The sequence below is a fragment of the Mesoplodon densirostris genome, chromosome 16 (genome assembly GCF_025265405.1).
Source record: "Mesoplodon densirostris isolate mMesDen1 chromosome 16, mMesDen1 primary haplotype, whole genome shotgun sequence".
Taxonomy (NCBI): domain Eukaryota; kingdom Metazoa; phylum Chordata; class Mammalia; order Artiodactyla; family Ziphiidae; genus Mesoplodon; species Mesoplodon densirostris.
The window spans coordinates 46275609-46295323 of NC_082676.1; the positions used below are offsets into that span (position 1 = coordinate 46275609).

Consider the following 19715-nt stretch of genomic DNA (forward strand, 5'->3'; position numbering starts at 1 on the left):
AGCCTCTCAGCACGTGACCCGGGGGTCACCCACGTGCCTCAGAGGGAGGGAGGCTGTCACCTTGGGCCCACAGACACGCGTGCCGCTCACATTCGCGCACACAGGAAGCTCACGTCGGCACAGACACACGAGTGGCCTTGGGAATATGGCAGAACCACGGGCGAGCTCCATGTCCACAGGCACGCAGGCTACTCACACGCGCAGCCACGCCAGTGGGCACCTGAGCCCCAGACACGCACTGTAAACACCAGGCTCAGGGGTCCCAGCCAGGAGACCAAGGGCTGCAGGCCTCTTTACACCTCGGCCCAGGTGACCCTGTCCGTGGCTCGTGGCTCAGTGGCATGGTCAGCTCTGGACGGCCACTCAGCCTCACTAGCTGGCCTGGGGCCCAGGCCCTGCAGATGGAGGGGCCATGACCACCCACTGGCGGAGGTAGCTCCTGGGGGGCCCTTCGTCCCTGGGGCTACTGAAGTCATGCTCCACGGGGCTGCCGCAGTCAGAGTCCACGAAGCCACTGTCAAACGTGTCCATGTCCAGGCCAGCTGGGGGTGAACCTACCTCGCTGTCCGACACCCCTCGGGGCGACCCGCCATCCCAGGGCGGCCCGGGGGCCCAACCCTCCTCATCCTTGAGGTGCAGCTTTATCCTGTCAAGGAGGCTGCCCAGGGGGCCCCCCGGCCTGGCAGGGCCACTGGCTGAGACGCAGCCACAGGATAGGACCGTGGCCCCCGTGCCCAGGAGTGAGTCCTCCGTGCCCGGGCCAGGCTCCAGGCCGGTGTCCAGGTTCAGGGCTGGGTAGCCGTCATCCCCGCAGGTGCAAGGCCAGGTGCACAGCTCCTCTGCATCCACCACAGTCACCGTGTCGATGGATAGCAGCCCATACGGCCGGTCCCTCTCCTGGCTGTGAGCTGAGCTGCCCAAGCTGCCGGCGGTGGAGGGGGCTGGGCCCCAGGAGCCCGGCTCAAGCACCCCGTCAGCTTCCACCAGGTCTGGGGGCTCCGGCAGCTCTATAGGCACCAGCCCCTTGGCTGCAGTCTGCGGTGGGCACTGGCTGTGCATCTCCAGGGACAAGGGCACCCCTGGGTTCCAGGATCTCAGCTCCAGGCTGGAGGCAGTGAAGGGGGTGCCCACCCATTTCTGCGAGAGAGAAGAGGAGGGAGAGTCATGGATGGGATGGGGGACAGGGGGCGGCGGGGGAGCATATCAACAGACAGACACAGAGACAAGACAGACAGCAAGAGAGAAAGAGACAAAGACTCCAGAAGATAAAGAGAGAGATGGGGGTGGGGGGAGATGAGCATCGTGCTGTGTCCCTATCCAGGGACAGTCCCTGCTGCTGTCCCGGCCTCCCTGGGTCTCAGTCTCCCTGCCTGTAGCAGGGAGCCACGGCCCTCAGCAGCCTGCAGGTGCAGACAATCCACTGCTCAGTGGCCTGGGGTCTGTATGGGTGCGGGTCCAAGATTCCCAAGCTGTGGGGACGAGGGGCAGGAGGCCCTGAGAGCTGAGTGACAGAGCCCCCACCAGGCATTCTGTTTTATGTCCTCGGGGAGATTTCTCGAAACCACGCATTCTTCTGTTTGTGTCCTCACTAGAGTGGACACATGACCAGGGAAGAAGCCCCAATTCTTCTGGTCATGTCTGTGTCCCCAGAGGCTCACACAGTGCCTGGCACACAGTAGGCACCCAATAAATGTATATTAACTAAATGAATGAATGGAGTGAATCAAGGACCAGCCACTCAGAATAGATAAGGGCTGTGGGGTGACAATGGACTGAGGCAGCCGTCCCTAAACTTTAAGGATCCCCCTGCCCTCACCTGCCAGGGGTCCCACTCATGACACAGGATCTCCATCCAGTTGGCAGAGAAAATCCCTGAGAACCAAAATCTCCTAGTTTTGAGCCTACTCCATCAGAAAGCTCCTCTCAGAACCCTGCTGAGGCTACCACCACTGATTTGAAGTCACTTCTTAGCTGTGTGGCCTTGAGCCAATTACTTACCCTCTCTGTGCCTCAGTTTCTGCATCTGTAAAATGGGCCTGCTAATAGTCCCCACTCCACAGGGTGGTTGTGGGGATTAAATGATAAATTAAATAACATCTGTGGCGCTCCTAGCAGAGTGCCTGGTGCACAGCTGTATGTGTGTTGGTAAAACAAACACAAAATAGATTTGATATTTGAGCTTCAGGGAAAGTGCAGAGGAAAGAGGAAAGGGTCTATCCAATGTGGGCTGCAGCCTAGGCTCCTCTCCTGCCCAGCTCTGAGCCTCGGTCTCCTCATGGTTCCCCTGGGATGGTGGAGCACCCCCTCCCCACCTGCAGGGGCTGCTAAGAGGATGAAAGGGTGGAGGTGAGACAGCGCTCAGTGAGCGCCAGGCAGACGGCATGTCGGCATGTCGCACTTCCTGACTTCCAGGCTCTGCTGGAGCAGGTGGCTCACCACATCCTCTCTGCGGTGACTGCCGCCACCGGGTGGGTGGTGGTAAATAGGCACAGAGAACCCAAGGGCGATGGCGCTGGTGACGGGGGTTGGGGCCTGGATGGGGCTGGTGTATTTTGCAGGCAGGGCCATATCCTTCCCAGAAGCTGCTCCCTCCCCACCTCCATAGCAAGGGCTTCTACCAAAGGACCAGGAGGCCACTTCGTGGCTCAAGGGACCACCTGGCTCACCCTCTCTCCCAGTTTGGCTCCTTGGGTTGGGAAACGCTGCAGGATCTTGTTTAATTCTTAGGCCAGCTCTGCCCCACTGGAATTATTTCCTGCACTTTGCATGTGCAGAGACTGAAGCCTGGTTCCAGGCTGGGTTGGGGATCTGGGTGCCCCGGGCCTACAGGGTGGGGCTGGTGGTCTAGGTGTGTGGGTGGAAGCAAGCTCCCAGAGGGTGAGAGGCTCCCAGGGGCTCATCATGTGGTGGGGACACTCACCTTGAAGTCTCCGCTGTGGCCCATGTACAGGGGCTGGAAGAAGGGCTCTGGGCTGGGCACCTGCACCCACACCTTTTTCCATAGCCTGGGAGGGCAGAGACGAGGTGAGCCCCCCGCATCTCCCAGAGGGCAGCCGGGCCTCCCGCTCAGATGCTCCCCAAATGTGTCCTGTGGGAGGCTCAGAGCCTCCAAGACACACCCAGGCCCCTCCCTTCCGCCCCTCTGCTCCAGGCCTCAGTTTTCACATCTGTAAAACGGGGCAGCGAGTCTCCTGAAGGTGTTCCGAGTTTAAGGGCTTGGCTGCCTATTCTCTGCTAAGCCAGTGCTGGCCCCTGAGCCTTGACTTCCTCCTCCACCACCAGGGATGAGCCAACAGCCAATTCCATGGGGCTGTAGGGAGGGGTCAGGAAGTGTAGGCCCAACACCAGGCACCCCAGCACCCAGAGACTGGCCTGCAACACCCTCTGTGATTCGCAGGCTTCTCTGCCTTGAACAGGGTATGCAGGGCCCCTGCCCAGTGTCTGCCACTTAGCAAGGGCTCAGCCTCAGCCAGGAGCACGCACGAAGGCCAGGGGAGCTTAGGTTTTATCAATATTTGTAATCAGCATCAGCCCTTCTCTCGATGGCCACGTTCAGCAGAAACCCAATACATAAAGAGATAAAAGCAAAACCTCTGGTTTTGAAGCAGGATTGTCGGGGGTTTATCCCACCAGCCCTTAACCCCCACCTGGCGGCCCCTCCTGACCCTCAGGACTCAAAGCTTAAAGTTCACTGGACAAGATCACAGCTGAGGTCACTGTTATGAGCACAGGTCGAAATTCCTTCTCCTCCACTTCACTGCTGTGTGACTTTGGGCAAGTTCCTAGACAGCTCTGTGCCTCAGTTTCCCCATTTGTCAAATGGAAGTAAATGCCATGTATCAAGCTCATATGGCTGCTGTGAGGGTTAAGCATGTGCTCTACACAGTGCCCAGTAAACAGTTTATTATCACCATCACTGTCATTACTATTGTCATGGTGACAGGTGTGTCCTCCAGTCCTGGCCCAGGCTGGGCCCCTCCCTGCCACCCTGTTCCCTGGCCTTACCTCCAAAGCAGGTGGGTCTTCAGGCCTAAGAAGACAAGGATGGGGCATATGAGGACCAGGATGGGAAGCAGTTGAGGGTACAAGTCTCCCTTTATCTCTGGGAAGGAAGAAAACACTGGTTGAATTTGACCAGCCTCTACGAGAGGCCACCTGGGCTGGGTGTGGAGGGCACTGGGTCTGGGCTGGAGTGGAAGGGGGTGGGAAGGCTGCCGGTGTCTCGCAGTGGGATGGACCTGGCTTCAACTCCTGCTCCCATCCTCATCCTAGGCAAGTGATTTCATCTCTCTGAACCTCAGTTTTCTCATCTGCAAAATGGGGATAATAATTCCCACTTCACAGATACATTAGGAGGATCAGAGGTCCCGCCAGGAGAAGCACCTGGCACCCAATGCAGGGCCTGGCAAGCAGGGGCCCCAGAAATGCTGTGGAACAGCTACAAGGGGATGCATGACTGAGTGGGTACCTTCCAGCCGTGCTGAAAATCTCAGGGCTCAGGGCCGCTGCACTAGGACAAGATTTAGTACAAGGAGTTGGTGTCCATCCCTGCTTCACATCTTACCTTCTGGCTGGGTGTGAAAGACGACTGGGTCACTCCACTCGCTCCAGGTCCCCTGGAAGGAGGAGCCAGGCTGGGGCCCTGCCCGCACCTGCAGCTCGTAGCTTGAGCCTTTGTGGAACTCCAAGGGGAGGAGAGAGACGCTTCTCGAATCCACAGAGATCAGCTTTCTCCCTGGACTCTGCCAACACAGGGAAAGGATGCATTGGGTTAGGACCGCCCAGGCCAACCCCTGCCTCCAGCAGAACCACCCTTTACCAGCCCCCAGGAAAGGGGTGGAGTTTCTCCTGGCAAGTCTCCACCCCCTCCACAAGAATCAGTCTGAGTTCTGGCCATTCCAGTGTGGGCAGCACAGAGCCATGGGCGCTGCCCCGGCCTTGCCTGTGATACAGTGCTTTGTTCGGTTTCTCACTGATCCCAGCTCAGTCACTCACAGTCCCACAGGGGACCCTTCCTGCTGGGCCTGGGAATGTCCCAGGAACAGCAGTGGCCATTCCTGGGAATGTTTAGCTGGCAGCATTCCAGACTTTGGACACTTCTGTAATTCTTCAACAGTGGGTATTTTCAATAGTGGGCATTTCTGGGCGTCTTTAACTACAGGCGTCTTAGCAATGGGTACCTCTGGAAGTCTTCCACTGGGGATGGTCTAAACTATGGCATTTATGAAAATCTTAAACTGGGACCATTCTAAAGGATGGATAATTCTAGAACACTTCAGCTGTGACTGTTCTAAATAGTGGGCCATTCTGGAACTCTCCAACACTCTAAACAAAGAATGCCTCTAGAAGCCTTCACGTTTGAAACAATGGTCCCTTTGACACTGAACTTTCTTGGTTATTGATACTTCTGGAACTCTCCAACTATGGCCATTCTAAGCAAAGTGGGAAGGTTCCAGACTGCCCCATTTCTGAAACTTCTTCTACTGTGACGGTACTAGACTTGAGATAGAACCAGGGACAGTGCTGATCCCTTCCTCCCTGGCACACCGATAGAGGAGGAAACAGGAAGGAATGAATTTTACGGGGTCTCCTACCCCAGGGAGAAATGAGGCAAGGGCAACACGGAGTGGGAGAGCACAAGGGGGAGCGTCCATCCCCGGCGAGTCCTTGGTTTCCACTCTGGACTGTGAATTACAAGCTCACCTGTGTCTGCCCCTCCCGCCAACCCGGATGCTCGGCACTGCCCCTCCCCCTCCCCCTCCCCACCCCCCCCCCCCCGCCCCAGTCCTCTGAGGGTCTCACCAGAGCCCAGGGGTCTCCGAGCTTCCTGTACCGCAGCTCATACTGAAGTTTGCCCTGCAACGCGTAGAAATTGTAATTGGAGCTCCAGGAGATGTTATAATGTCCAGAGCAGGTCACGGTCACGTTGAAAGGGGGAGATGGCTTGACTTAGAGGAAAAAGCCAGAAAGATAAAATGGGATGAGATTTTGCAGTAGCTAAGAATGATGCTCTCCTTGATGAGATCAAGACTAATGACCCTGAATGACTTGGCATAAAGCATCCCCTGTCTCTGGGTCTTAGTTTACTCATCTGAGAAATGAGAGATTTAGATGAGTCTAAAGGGGGGGTGCTATGACTCAGGGGGGCAAGAATGCAGACCCGCGTGGCCGGTGGTGGTGGTGGGAAACCAACAAGACCCACTCATTCTGCATTTCTGTTCTAAATGATGGCATCATTTTCTTTTAACTCTAGCTTCTTTGAGAAGTCAAAAGACTGTAATTAGCATGATGCTAATTAATTAGCACCAATTATGCTAATGACGGAAGTTACCACCTCTGAGTGCCTGCCGGGCTGCTCTACAACGAGCATTTTGATGCCCGCAGGGGCCCTGGGTATTCGATGTGACTGTTGTCATCTCCCAGACACCTTCTGGAAAGTGCAGGAGCAGAGGTCTGGGCCACACCACCACACCCTCCTGGGCTCTGTGATCCGGCTTGCCATATGCCCCTGTCTTGGGGATCTTAGCTCCTTGGGACAGAGGTTTTGTTCTCCCGGTCAGTGCTGTGTCCGCAGCTCCTAGGACAGAGCCGGCACATAGCAGGCCCTCAAGAGGTACTTGTTAAACCAACAAATGAACCTTCCAGGGATTCCATAAAGGAACTCTGAGGCTACTCCGCACCAAGGCCTGCGATGGGAGAAGGTGAGTGTTCAGGCGGCTGCGGCGAGGGCTTTATTGTCATTGCCATTTCAGCCATGGGTCCTCTGGGACTGGACTAACTGCTAAGCCCTCTCCTCTTTTCCCCAGGCCGACGGAGACCTGGTTTTCCACTTCCCTGTACGTCCTGGGCTGGATGGTGAGGACCAGAGCTGGGGATCAGGGATGGGGTCAAGGACAGGGGCCCAGAGCCCAGGAGGGGGAAGGGCACAGGCCTGGCTTCAGGTCCTGGCAGGGAGGGGGAGAGGGAGGGGCCAGAGAGAAATGGGACTTGGAGCCATCCTGCGAGGTGGAGGGGCCGTGGAGCAGTTCCTTCTCCTCTGCAGGGGCCGGGGGAGGCTTGCTGTCTGCCCCGTTCACTCAGAGGGGCAAGAGGGTGCCCCTGCTCCCACGCCTGGATCTGCATGGCTGAGTGAGCGTGTGCGTATGTGTGCATATGGGCGTGTGTGACAGAGCGTGGGCCTGTGTCCAGGCTGGCTAGGCCGAGGGCTGCTGGGACAGCCGTGCATTTGTCCAAGGGTGTATTTATGAGTGTGTGTGTGAGAGACTCTGGGTGTGTGTGCGTGTGTGTGAATCTTCATTCACACCTTGTGGGGTGCGACACCCACTCAGCGAAGTGGTGCAAACCTGGATCCCCTCCAGGTGACAGACACCCTCTCACCCGCCTGCCCCACCGCTGGGAACCTAGGGCCAAAATCCCCCAGAGATTCCTCGCAGAGGCTGGGCCTTCCCGAGGAGGGCAGGACTCTCTTAGCAGTCTGCGTTTGCATGCCTCTGAGCACGGGCTTCTCACCCGCTCTGTGGAAATCCCACTTTGGAGACACACACACACACACACACACACACACACACACACACACAAAGCTGCCTCCTGGACCTGCCTTGGGTCTGGACCCACAGAGACAACTGCTTCCACCAGCCAGGCCCCCGCTCTGCCCCTGGACTCCTCCCTAGCCCCGGCCTGGAGGGAAATTCCAGGCCTCACTGGAGCTAATGAATGGGAGGAAACTCAGGGAAGTTTTTCTCTTGGGACCCAGTGTCCCCACTTGCCTCATAATGTAGACAGAATCCCTAAGAGTCCGGGTTAAAAGGGCCCTCACTCTACAAATAGGGAACCAGTCCAAGTTCACAGACAGGCAGGGGCTGAACCAGAACTGAAGGCCAAGATCCTGGGTCCCAGTCCAGCTCCTTTTCATACCGCCGCTGCCTCTCTTTGGTTAAAGCTCAAACCTCGTTATCAACCCATCACACCTTCGTAAATATCAGTGCATCTACAGAGCAGAACTCTAAGGGGAGGTAAGGACATAGGACAGGTCAGCTATGATGGTGGGGGAAGGGGAGCCGTCTCAGGGACCCTGTGTCCTCCTCAGCTCTGGCGTCCAAGGGATACTCACTGCTTTTAGCCAGGACAAAGCTGCCGCACTCCTGGGAGTGGTTGCCCGAATGGTCTGTCATGTTGACACTGAAAACGTCGTCGGCCATGAATTGGAGCACATCCATGTGGCACGTGTACTCTGCATGCGTGGCGTTGTGGGTGGACCAGTGGAGGCTGCAGGAGGTGACCTCGTCCTCCAGTTCTCCATATGAGTCTTGCCTTCAAGGACAGAGCAGCCGGTTATGGCTGGAAGCCAGTGGGGCTCAGGGCACAGGGCCAGGACCCCAGCCCAGAATCTTGGGGCTGGGAGGGAGTTGAGGTGGCAGCGGGTGTCACCTGGTCCAACTACCCCTTTCCCCGGGAAGATACTCCTCCCCTGAAGTAGCCCTGATGGATGGTGTCCAGGCTCGGCTTGTATGCCTCCAAGGGACTGGGAACTCACTACGTCATTTAAGGACAGCAGCTATTAACTTTGGAAATTTGGGCCATTCTTGCCTGGACTGAGCCTAAATCTGTCCCTGTCAGTTCCATCAACTGTATCACTGTACTACAGAAAGGGTGCTAAACATTTCAGTTCTCCTTCCTGCCCTCCTCTGTCCAACATCTGTTGAATACCTAATAAGTGCTTGTGCTCAGGGCCAAGATAAGAGCCAAATGAACTTCATCCCCTGCTTTGGATGAACTACCAGGGAGACTATTGGTATAAGGTTGGGGGGAAATGCTCTGGCTTTTTAACTGCCAGTGGGCAGAAACAGTGGGTTTTGAAGTATGTATAGGAGTTCACCAGATATTTATTTCCCTACCTACATCTTCAGACTGTGAACATGACCACCCTTGAGGGCTAATATGGATGTGTGGACTCAGTTCTTTGCTAAATATTTGCTGGAATAGAAACTTCTGCTGAATAAAGTCTCTCTAAACCTCTTGCACAGCAGCCAGGAGGATCTTTAAAAACTGCCTGTCACCTCCATGCCTAAAATCCTCAGGTGGCTTCTCATCACCCACACAATAAAAGCTGGCCCTTGCTTACCTCTCATCTCCTTTGCTTGTTATTCTCTCTCACACTGGCTCACTCTGCTCTGGCCCAACTGACCTCCTCGCTATTCCTGATTCAGTCTCTCCCTACCTCAGGACCTTTGCACTTGCAGTGCCCTCTGCCTGGGCTGCCCTTTCGCCAGCTCACTGGCTGCCTCCTTCTCACCCAGAGAGGCCTGCCCCGACCACCCTGGCTAAAGCAGACCTTCTACCCATGTCACTTGCTTTCTACCCCAGGGTCAAGGTTCCTGGACTTTAAAGCACTCATTATTCTCAGAAAGCATCCTGTTGGTTGTTTACGTGTTTCTTGTCTGTCTTCCCAGTCACTCCCCACCTGCAGTGAGTCAGTTCCGGGACCAGCTGGGACCTTGTCAGTCTTAGGCTCTACTGGGCCCCCAGTGCCTGCAAGTGTCTGGCAAGAGCTTAATAAATATGTTCTGAAGAAGTAACTGAATGAACGAATGAATTGGTGATGACAGAAGGAAAGCCAGCTGTTCTTTATCCTGAGCAGCACATTGACAAAGACTCTCCTTGACCAGGCTCAATTCAGGCTCCTCAGAACTCTCTCCTCAACTAGGCCCTGACTTTGGGACTTCCACGCTGGTCTCTGCATTGTCTAATTTTAGCAAGAATCCTGCTAAGTCATTTTAGCCAGAATCTTCCATCCTTGATATCTGATCGAATTCCTCATCCTCCAAAACCCCCAGGTGACGTAGGCTCACCCTGGGCTGCCATTAGCAAGAATCCTGTTAAGTCAGTTTAGCTGGAACCCCCCTTACCCCTGATGTTTCCTCTTAGTATTCTTCTATCCATTGACCTGTTCCTTGGCTATAAATTCCTAATTTTCCTTGTTGTATTCAAGTTGAGCCCAAGCTCTCTTCCCCACACCAAAACCCCACGCAGCGGTCCCTACACCGATCATGATGGTCTTTTTTTTTTTTTTTTTAAAGAATCCCTTATATTCTTTTTTAAAAATAAATTTATTTACTTATTTATTTTTGGCTGCGTTAGGTCTTTGTTTCTGCGCGCGGGCTTTCTCTAGTTGTGGTGAGAGGGGGCTCTCTTCGTTGGGGTGTGCAGGCTTCTCATCGCAGTGGCTTCTCTTGTTGCGGAGCACGGGCTCTAGGTGCATAGGCTTCAGTAGTTTTGGCACATGGGCTCAGTAGTTGTGGCTCAGAGGCTCTAGAGCGCAGGCTCAGTAGTTGTTGCACACGGGCTTCGTTGCTCCATGGCATGCGGGATCTTCCCGGACCAGTGCTCGAAACTGTGTCCCCTGCATTGGCAGGCGGATTCTTAACCACTGAGCCACCAGGGAAGCCTGATCATTACGGTCTTGAATAATGTCTGCCTTACCATTCTTTAACAAGTGCAATGAAAAAGTTTTCTTTAACAATAGGGACCCATGAATCTTGGAGTCAGACTGCCTGTGTTTGAATCTCAGCTCCACCATTCACTGGCTGTGTGACCTTGGGCAAACTGCATAACCTCTCTGAACCCTAGTGTCCTCGTTTGTTAAATGGGAGCAATAATTGTGAGGATGGGAAGTGATGGTCCATGTGAAGTGTAGCAGGATGCCAGGCATGTATTCAGTGTTCAAAAAAATCATGTGGCAGTCTGGTCATCTTGGGGTCTCAAAACCACAGTCTGGCCTGTGTGAGCAAGAGAGTATGGTCTTTGGAGCCCTGCTCACTGGACAAGTCTCGTGAGTCCTGCATGGGCATCTGTAAGATAGGCACAGTGATTCCCAGCTCCCAGTCCCAGATCACGGTCAGTGATTCTCAGCTCATGGTGAAACCAAATGCTGTTGGTGAAAGGGCTGAGAGAGCCCCCAGAAGTGGCAGCCATTATTTTTATTGCTAAACTACCTGCCAGGCACACAGTAGGTCCAACTCCGTCTGTGGCCTCTGGCAGTCCTGCCCCACCCCAGCCCTCCAGGGCTACCCTGAATCGTATCCCCGAGGCTGGCGAGGCCTGGCCACTTACCAGGTGAGGGTGAGCATGTCAGGGTGCGGGGCCCATGTCTCCAGGATGCAGGTGACCGTCTGGATGTAATCGGTGTAGCAGACGAGGTCTGAGCAGCCCCAGGCTGGAGGGTCAAGGGAGACAGAGGCCTTGGTTGGGGGTGGTACTGGTCGGGGGCAGCAGAGCTGATCACCCCCTCACCCCCTTGAGGGCTCGAGGATGAGGGGAAGCAGGGGTCCCAGAGCCAGGATGAATATGATGACCCTAGGGCAACTAAGATAAAGGCCTGGAGCAAGGGGGTCCTTGCCACCTAAGAATTCTATTTTTGAGCCCCCAAAGTTGTGAGGTTGGCTATGGAGACAAGACTCTCCTAACGAGAAACATCATAAACTAAGCGGGTCCCCACCCAGCGCCCTCCCACAAGCCCTGTGTCCAGACACCAGGTCCACATCCCTCCTGGCCGGCCTCCCTCTCAAGGTGGTGTGTCCTGAACTCCCCGGTTGCTGGGGGAATCTGCACATCCTGCGAGAGGGATTCGTGTGGTCAGTGAGAGACCACATGCTCCCTCTGTTCCCCGCAGCTGGTCCAAGACAGGACATGGACCTCGGTGACCTGGCAGTACTTCGAGGGAGCAAGAAACCTTCAGAAAACTGAGAAGCCCTTGGATACTTTTGCCAAGATGTCTGTATTATCCTACTGCCCAAACCATCACCACCACCACCAACCAAGTGACACAGGTATGGTCCCCCTTGGGCAATTTTATTGCAAGATTTAATACTCTCCCAACTCCAACATGAATTTGTTCTAAAAATGTTTGACAAAATCCAGTTAATAAGTTTTAGTTTAGTTTTGTTTTGTAAGATCAAGTGCCAACGCTGCTATTCCCCCTGGCTCCACCCCCCACTATTTACCAGAAATTTGTTCCCCTTTTAAATGGATTCATTCTTAGTGGCTTTTTTCTATTTTTCCTTGACTAATGAGGATCCAGGGGGTAGCAGTACATTCCTCCTGGGTCTCCATCTAGGTCAGAAGCTGGATTTGCAGTCAAGAACACTGTCACTGGAAACATCCCTTATGTCTACTCCCATCACATTTAACCAATGAGAACACTGAAGCTCTGAGACTGGGCTGCCCCTCTTGTCTCGCTCTTGGTCTGGGCTCAGGAGACCCAGGAAAGGCAAAATCGAATCTGTGCTAGTTCTTCACACCCACACACGTGGCAGACACCGCGCAGCGATCATGGCACTCACTCCCTTGGGTGTGGCCTCAGAATCCTTCTCAACACAGTTGAGTGGCTCCAGACAGCCACTACCAAGGGATCTGAGATGTGGAAATGAATCCTGTTCTAGGAGGAAGTTTCTTTCGAAGAGGAGCACAGGGCTTGTTGGTGGACACAGAGTGGCCAGTTCAGGTACTTTGTGGAGAAAAGAGGACTGGTTTTGGCAGGACCAAAACCCACGTGGCTGTGTCCTCTCTGAGTTCATCGTATTCTAGTTGTTCTCTTTCAGGGCTCCAGACCTTGGAGAGGAGCTGCCTTTCCTAGGTAGACTCAAGGCCACCAAGAGACAGAGTTTGTCCAAACTTGTAATGAAACACTGGAGAGGGGACAGTAGTCCCTGAACTAGTGTGGAGGTGGCATCAGGGACCAGAGGGAGTAAAAACCCTGTCACCAGTCACGACCCTGAGCCCTGGGCAGAGAGCCCCCGGGCCACCACCCCCACCCCGCCCAGGGTTATCACAGCGTATGGGAGGCAGTGGGAGCCGTGAAAAGTGCACCCGTGACTCACGAGTGCTCTGAGTCCCTATTTGTAAGCTGGAGACACTGGCCCCTCGGAGGGGGTGGGGAGGTATTTAGATGATATCACACCAGTGCAGCCCACGCTGCCTGCACGTGGCACTCACCCAATAAAAGCAGTTAAGACCACGGGAATCAGGCAGGTTTGGGAACCCATCCCAGCTCTGCCACTGCCTGGCTGTGTGGCCGTGGACCTGCCTCTCACCCTCTCTGAGCCTCACAGGTTGTCGGCAGAAGGGAATGAGGATGCTCGGCCCCCGGGACACAGCAGGGGCTTGTTATTTGTGCTCACGGGGTGGGGAGAGGCAGCGGGTGACCCAAAGGCCCTTTAGAGGTTAGGACAGGATGCTGACCACTCAGAAAGGGAAAATAAAGGAGCCTGACATCTGTTTCCTGATGGAGCTAGTTGAGGCTTTCGGTCTTTTGGTTCCCATTCGAGCCTGTGTGCTGTGTCCCACCTCCTCTGGGAAGGCTTTCAGGATCTCTCAGCCCTGACTGCGCCCCCAAGTCTAACACCTGGCCTTTCCCTGCTCGGGTCTCGAATATCCCACCCTCTGACTGCAACATCTTCTGCTCTTCCGGGGCTTCCTTTTAAGGCTTTGGCTACTTTTATCTCCACAGCCACTCTCCCCACCAGGGAATATCTGTGCTGGCAGTGGATCCAGTGATTGTTGAGAAACATCTAGGAGATGAGGAGAGACTGTGGTTAGATCACAGGCAGGACTTCCTCACTCTGAGAATTGGGAGCCAGCCAAGCCAGAGAGAAGAAGGATGAAGTCTCTCATCCTCCCACCCCCCTTCCCTGGCCAGTGAGATGTGGAAACCAGGACAGTGGGCTGGGCCATGTGGGACTCACTGCTGGACAGTGGAGCTCTCTGGTGGGATGAGCTCTGGCTAATGCAGAGATGGCTACTGGACTTGTGTCAGCCGCAAGTGGACAGATGCCACAGACTCTGACCCTGTGGCCTCTACCCTGCCCTGGAGCCCACAAGGCCAGCCCGGCCGCTCTCCACCCGCCTACCACGGGGCAACTACTTACCCCTCTGGAGCATCAGGAGGAGCACAGGGGCAGTCCAGCCGCAGAGCATGCTGCCTGCCAGAGCCTGGAAGAGACACACAGGGAGAGCGTGGGCCTGGGGCCTGGGGACCAGGGGACCTTGAACATCCTCCCTCTGGTCCCCATCCCTCCTTTGGAAGACTTGCCTCAGTTTCTTGGATCTGTTTCTGAGAAACAAGAGTCTGAGGAGCCCGTGGCTGCCCCCAAGGATTCCTGTCCCTTAGAAGTGGCTTCTTTGCCCCTTGGATCCCTCCCCGCTTCTCCCCGCTTCTGCCTGGGCTCCCAGCACCATGACAAATGAGAGGGGCATGTAAAGGGTGAAGAGCTCGCTGCTGATCCACCCCTGCTAAGCCTGTTGACGTAGCACCACGTGTGCATGTTTATCCATCTAGATAAGAAAGAGGGAGGCAGGGAGGGAAAAGTGGCTTGGAAAGTGGTATTTGAGGGGCAGCGATCTTGAGTCCTCTTTCTTTTTCTTTTTTTTTTTTTTTTGTGGTATGCGGGTCTCTCACTGTTGTGGCCTCTCCCATGGCAGAGCACAGGCTCCGGACGCGCAGGCTCAGTGGCCATGGCTCACGGGCCCAGCTGCTCCGCGGCATGTGGGATCTTCCTGGACCGGGGCACGAACCCGTGTCCCCTGCATCGGCAGGCGGACTCTCAACCACTGCGCCACCAGGGAAGCCCTTGAGTCCTCTTTCTTACGAAACCCCCGTGTTGATGTTAGCCCAATTAATTGGCTTCTTAATGAGTAGCAAATCCAAGATTAACCCACAAAGGAGACAGTTACTGCATACCTAAGATAAGTTTAGCCCAATAGCGAGGGTTCTGACCCAAATACAGAGTTCCCCCGGGGTTAGCCCACCAGCAGGCACGGGGGAACCCAGCTTGACCACACGAAGGTGCCCTAGACACCCTGATCTGCATGAGATGGAGAAGAGACCTCTTTGGAGACCAAAGCCAGCCTGTCCAGGAAGAGCGGACTTTGGTACCTTGGGCAGAAGAACAACCCACCAGGCTGGCAATGCCAGGCTCTTGCTGGCACTTTGTCCATTGCACCCCCCAGCTCCGTGTCTACTTGGGGAGGTACCAGCCAGAAGCCAGTGGGTCCCAAGAACCCTACCCAGATAGATCCCATGGACAGGGGTGTAGCTGGAACAGGAGCCCAGAGGGCTGACCCGTGCAGGGACCAAGTCACACACATGGCTTCTTCCGGACACCATCCCTGAACCTGGGTTCCCCCAGAGCCTACTCTGGCCCCGCCAGGAGCTTCCTTTGAGCTCCCAAACAAGTCACCAGGCAGGCAGCGGTGCAGGGCGTGGAGAGGTTCAGCTGTGTGGCTCTTGGCTGGTCACTTCCCCTCTCTGAGCCTTAGAAGTAAAGATGGTAAAGCCTGCTTCCAGGATTCTTGTGAGGATTCAAAGACTCCATTTATAGAATCACTGGGCGCCTGGCATAGCCCCTGGCACATAAACACTCAAGAAACAGTGATGGATACAGGCTTTTAAAGCATCAGAACGGACGGACTCCCTGAGTGATAAGAGGTCCCCAAATGTCTCATTTTCCAAAAGTTGGCCATATTTGTAGATCATGTGTACTATTATTTAGTCAATGTATTTTCTATAAACAGACCCTATTAAAAATTTAACTCCAACTTCAACCTAAGCAATAATGCACATAGTTGTGTATTTTTTCCCCATAGCTGTGTGTCATTCCCCAGTCAATGAATGTAAAGCATTTGAAACAATGCCTGGCATATAGCAGATGTTATATAAGTGTTTCTTAAACAAAGCAATCAACTTACCATAAAACAAAATGCAGTGAAATGTAAAAACTAAATACAAGGAAAACAAAAGACAGTAATTGAATTTCAGTGAGATACTATTCCCTGCTTAAGACTCTGATGGGGCTTCCCTGGTGGCTCAGTGGTTAAGAATCCACCTGCCAATGCAGGGGACACTGGTTCGAGCCCTGGTTTGGGAAGATCCCACGTGCTGCAGAGCAGCTAAGCCCGTGCGCCACAACTACTGAGCCTGCGCTCTAGAGCCCGTGAGCCACAACTACTGAGCCCGCATGCCACAACTACTGAAGCCTGTGCACCTACAGCCTGTGCTCTGCAACAAGAGAAGCCACTGCAATGAGAAGCCTGCGCACCGCAACGAAGAGTAGCCCCCCCTCGCCACAACTAGAGAAAGCCCGCGCAAAGCAACGAAGACTCAATGCAGCCAAAAATAAATAAATAAAATAAATAAATTTATTTAAAAAAAAAGACTCTGATGAGTTGGAGATCTACTTTGCCTTTGTTTAAAGAGTATTAGAGAGGTGTTGAAGACATAGTAGCATCAAGTGGAGATTCTCACCCCCTCCCTCATCAGAGGATAGAAAGAAATTTGAAGACGGTCTCACTCTCTCACTAGGGGGTCCAGGGATATTTAACACCATCTAAAACAAGCCACTCAATTCTGGGAAACATCAGCCTTGAATGATGACGTCTTCTCCTGTTTCCACAGCACCAAGTAAGAACACCTCCCAGTCCTACTGCCCTCCCTGCCCTGAATCCACCCCTTATGGGGCTTCCCACTCAGCTGACTCCTGAGGGCAACAGCAACTTACTCCCCAGATGCACCCAGACCAGCAGGTGTGCTTCCTGAGTGAAGGACAGAGGGTGCCCTGCAGCCTCCTACAGAGGAGTGAAGAACACCTGGCTTGGAGTCTGTCAGGTGCCAGCTATGCGACCTTGGGCAAGTTCCTGACCTCTGTGATTCTCTGTTTTCTTATCTTTGTTGTAGGCACTAAATGCATCATTGCATGTGAAGCACTCCAGCGCAGTCCTGGATGGGATGGAGCCCTAAATTGGTGCTTAAACACCAGGCTCCAGCGCCTGGAAATGACTTCTGAGGTTGTGGTCCTTCAGACTAAAAGTTGGTCAAATTTCAGGAGAGTCTGGGGATGTGGAGAAGACTGGGGGGAGGAAGTCAAATGGAAGCAGGTACTATGGAGAACACAAAGTGCTTAACTTCACAGTCAACAGAGAAATGCAAATGAAAACCACAATAACAGTGCCATTTAAATTTTATCAGATTAGTAAAAACTAAAAGTCTGACAACATCACATGTTGCCGAGGACACAACGTAATGGGAACTCTCATTTACAGCTAGTGGAGATGTAAATTAGTACAACTAGTCTGGAAAATAGTTTGGCATGGTCTAATAAACTTGAACAAGTGTTTACCCTAAGACCCAGCAATTCCACTGTGAGGTATATTACCAAGGAAACACTGGCACATGTGTACAAGAAGCATAGGCAGAAATGTTTATAGTGGCATTGATTTTAATATTGAAAAACTGGAAACAACCTAAATATCCATAAGCAAGAGAATGGAAAGATAAACTATGGTGTAATCACTCAATGTGAAAATGAATCATAGCTTCACACAACAAAGCAAATGACTCTTACAGAAAAAAAAACAACAACCAAAAAACCAACCAAAAAATCCACAAAGCAAATGACTCTTTCTGAAGCAAAAGAAAAATTAGAAAAGAACACAGGCATAATAATACCGTCTGTGTCACACTTAACACCATGTAAAGCAGCTCTATATATTGTTTGGGTGAATGAATATATAGAGAAATCCAAGGGAATGAAAAACATCAAATCTTGAATAGCGTAGACAAGGAGGGGATGTGATGAAGCGAGGGTCTCCAGGGGTCTCAACAGTTTGGTAAAACTGAGTGAAGCTATCATGGGTGTTGATTATGTTTTTCTTTATACCTTTTTGTATGTCCAAACTATTTCATAACATTTTAAACGTAAGTGGATCTTGGATTTATAAAATAAAATGTGGAAGGGGGACTTTCACTTCTGGCCATGATGGAGCTGGTATCTGGGTAACCCTCTTACTAAAACAACTACAAGAGGAGAAAAAAAAAAAACACTAGAAAGCATGAGAAAGCAAACAAGTTAGATAGTACTTGAGAGGCCAGGGTGCCAGAGAGAAGGAAAATGTGTTGAAATTCTGCATGCAATGTCCCCTCAAGTAATTTGCCAAGTCACTGCAGATGAGTTACATTCCAGGAAACCTAGCAGAAAGCATCTGGTAACAGGCTAAAAAGCTAAGAAGACACTTTGTCAGTTTCACAATGCTAAGGAAAGAATCAGAGTCTAAGAAAAATGGGCCCTGATAAATACCCAGTTATTCAGGAAAGGCTATGCCTTGGGAATAAGAAAAATCAGAAATAGTTCAGTCTTCACTGCATCAAGATGATCTGCCTATATGCCATATGTCTGCTAGAAAAAAAATTAAAACCTATCTGGAAAAACTTAGCTTCATCTAAAGCCTCCATACTTTTCATACACAATGTCCAGCATTGAATTAAACTGATAAGACAAACCAGAAAACAGTACCAAATGACCAAAAGCCAAGAAGATAAAACCAAAACAAAACCAGAAACAGACCCATAAGTGATTCAGAAAATGGCCTTATGAGACAGGATTTAAAATAACTATGATCAGTATGTTCAAGAATTCCACCAGAAATATGGCATCTATTTAAAAGTAGAAACTCTAGAGCTGAAAAATGCAATAATTGAAATTTATAAGAACTTAATAGATGGATAAACGAACATATTAGAAAATCAGAAGATAGGACTGGTGAACTGAAAGAATGGTAGAAAATGAACAGATTGAAGCATGCAGAGAAAAAATGTTTAAAAATACAGAAAAGAGCAAAAGAGACACATGAGACATTGTGAAAAGGTCTAACATAAATGTATTTGGAGTCAAGAAAAAGAGGAGAGAGGATAACTCAGAAGCAATAATAGAGATACTGGTTAAGAATTTTTCAAAACTAACAAGAAACCTTAAGCTACTGATTCTAGGAGTTCTACAACCATCCCTCCCCCGCCACCCCAAAAACAAATACAAAGAAAACCACATCTAAGCACATCACAGAAAAACTGTTTTAAAAATTAAAGACAAAGATATACTTAAAATCCAACTTAGAGGGCCTCCCTGGTGGCGCAAGTGGTTGAGAGTCCGCCTGCCGATGCAGGGGATACCGGTTCGTGCCCCGGTCTGGGGGGATCCCATATGCCGCGGAGCGGCTGGGCCCGTGAGCCATGGCCGCTGAGCCTGCGCGTCCGGAGCCTGCGCGTCTGGAGCCTGTGCTCCGCAACGGGGGAGGCCACGGCAGTGAGAGGCCCGCATACCGCAAAAAAAAAAAAAAAAAAAAAAAAAATCCAACTTAGAATGTTATATCCAGCAAAAATATCATCAGAAAAAGAAGGCAAGCTCAATATGATAAAGGAATCTACTAAAATCCCACAGTTGATATCATACTTAATGATGAAAAATTGAAAGCTTTCCCTCTAAGATCAGAAACAAGACAAGGATGTCCACTCTCATGACTTTTATTAAACAAGGATGTCCACTCTCATTGTACTGAATGCCTTGGTTCTAGCCAAGGCAATTAGGCAAGAAAAAGAAATAAAAGGCATCCAGAATGGAAAGAAAGAAGTAAAGTATTTCTGTTTGCAGATGATATGATCTTGTATATACAGCATCCTAAAGAATCCACACCAAGAAAATAAAATGAAACAAAGCAAACAACCAAACAAAAACTATTAGGACTAATTAGTGAATTTAGCAGGATTACAGGATACAAGATCAATATACAAAATCAACTGTATTTTAATAAACTAGGAATGAACAATCTGAAAATGAAAATTTAAAAGTGATTTCATTTACAATAATATCAAAAAGAATAAAAGGGAAATTTAA

At 51.8% G+C, this 19715-nt stretch overlaps 1 protein-coding gene across 1 annotated transcript; it reads right to left on the reverse strand.

Annotated features, from left to right (window-relative positions):
- Positions 1 to 372: 372 nt before the first annotated feature.
- IL21R (interleukin 21 receptor) lies at positions 373 to 13971 on the reverse strand. Its single transcript, XM_060078945.1, has 8 exons — positions 13923 to 13971; positions 11110 to 11212; positions 8111 to 8310; positions 5803 to 5948; positions 4565 to 4742; positions 4006 to 4102; positions 2921 to 3005; positions 373 to 1137 (listed from the first exon to the last, which is right to left on the reverse strand). Exons 1-8 carry the CDS (start codon positions 13969 to 13971, stop codon positions 373 to 375), a joined length of 1623 nt encoding a protein of 540 aa, XP_059934928.1.
- Positions 13972 to 19715: the final 5744 nt, after the last annotated feature.

Coding starts and splice junctions, on each gene's coding strand:
- IL21R (XM_060078945.1), bottom strand. CDS start 13,971: ATGCTCTGCGGCTGGACTGCCCCTGTGCTCCTCCTGATGCTCCAGAGG. Junction 4,743..5,802: donor TCGGAGACCCCTGGGCTCTG/GTGAGACCCTCA, acceptor CTGTGTTGGCAG/AGTCCAGGGAGAAAGCTGAT. Junction 3,006..4,005: donor AAGACCCACCTGCTTTGGAG/GTAAGGCCAGGG, acceptor CTGCCCTCCCAG/GCTATGGAAAAAGGTGTGGG.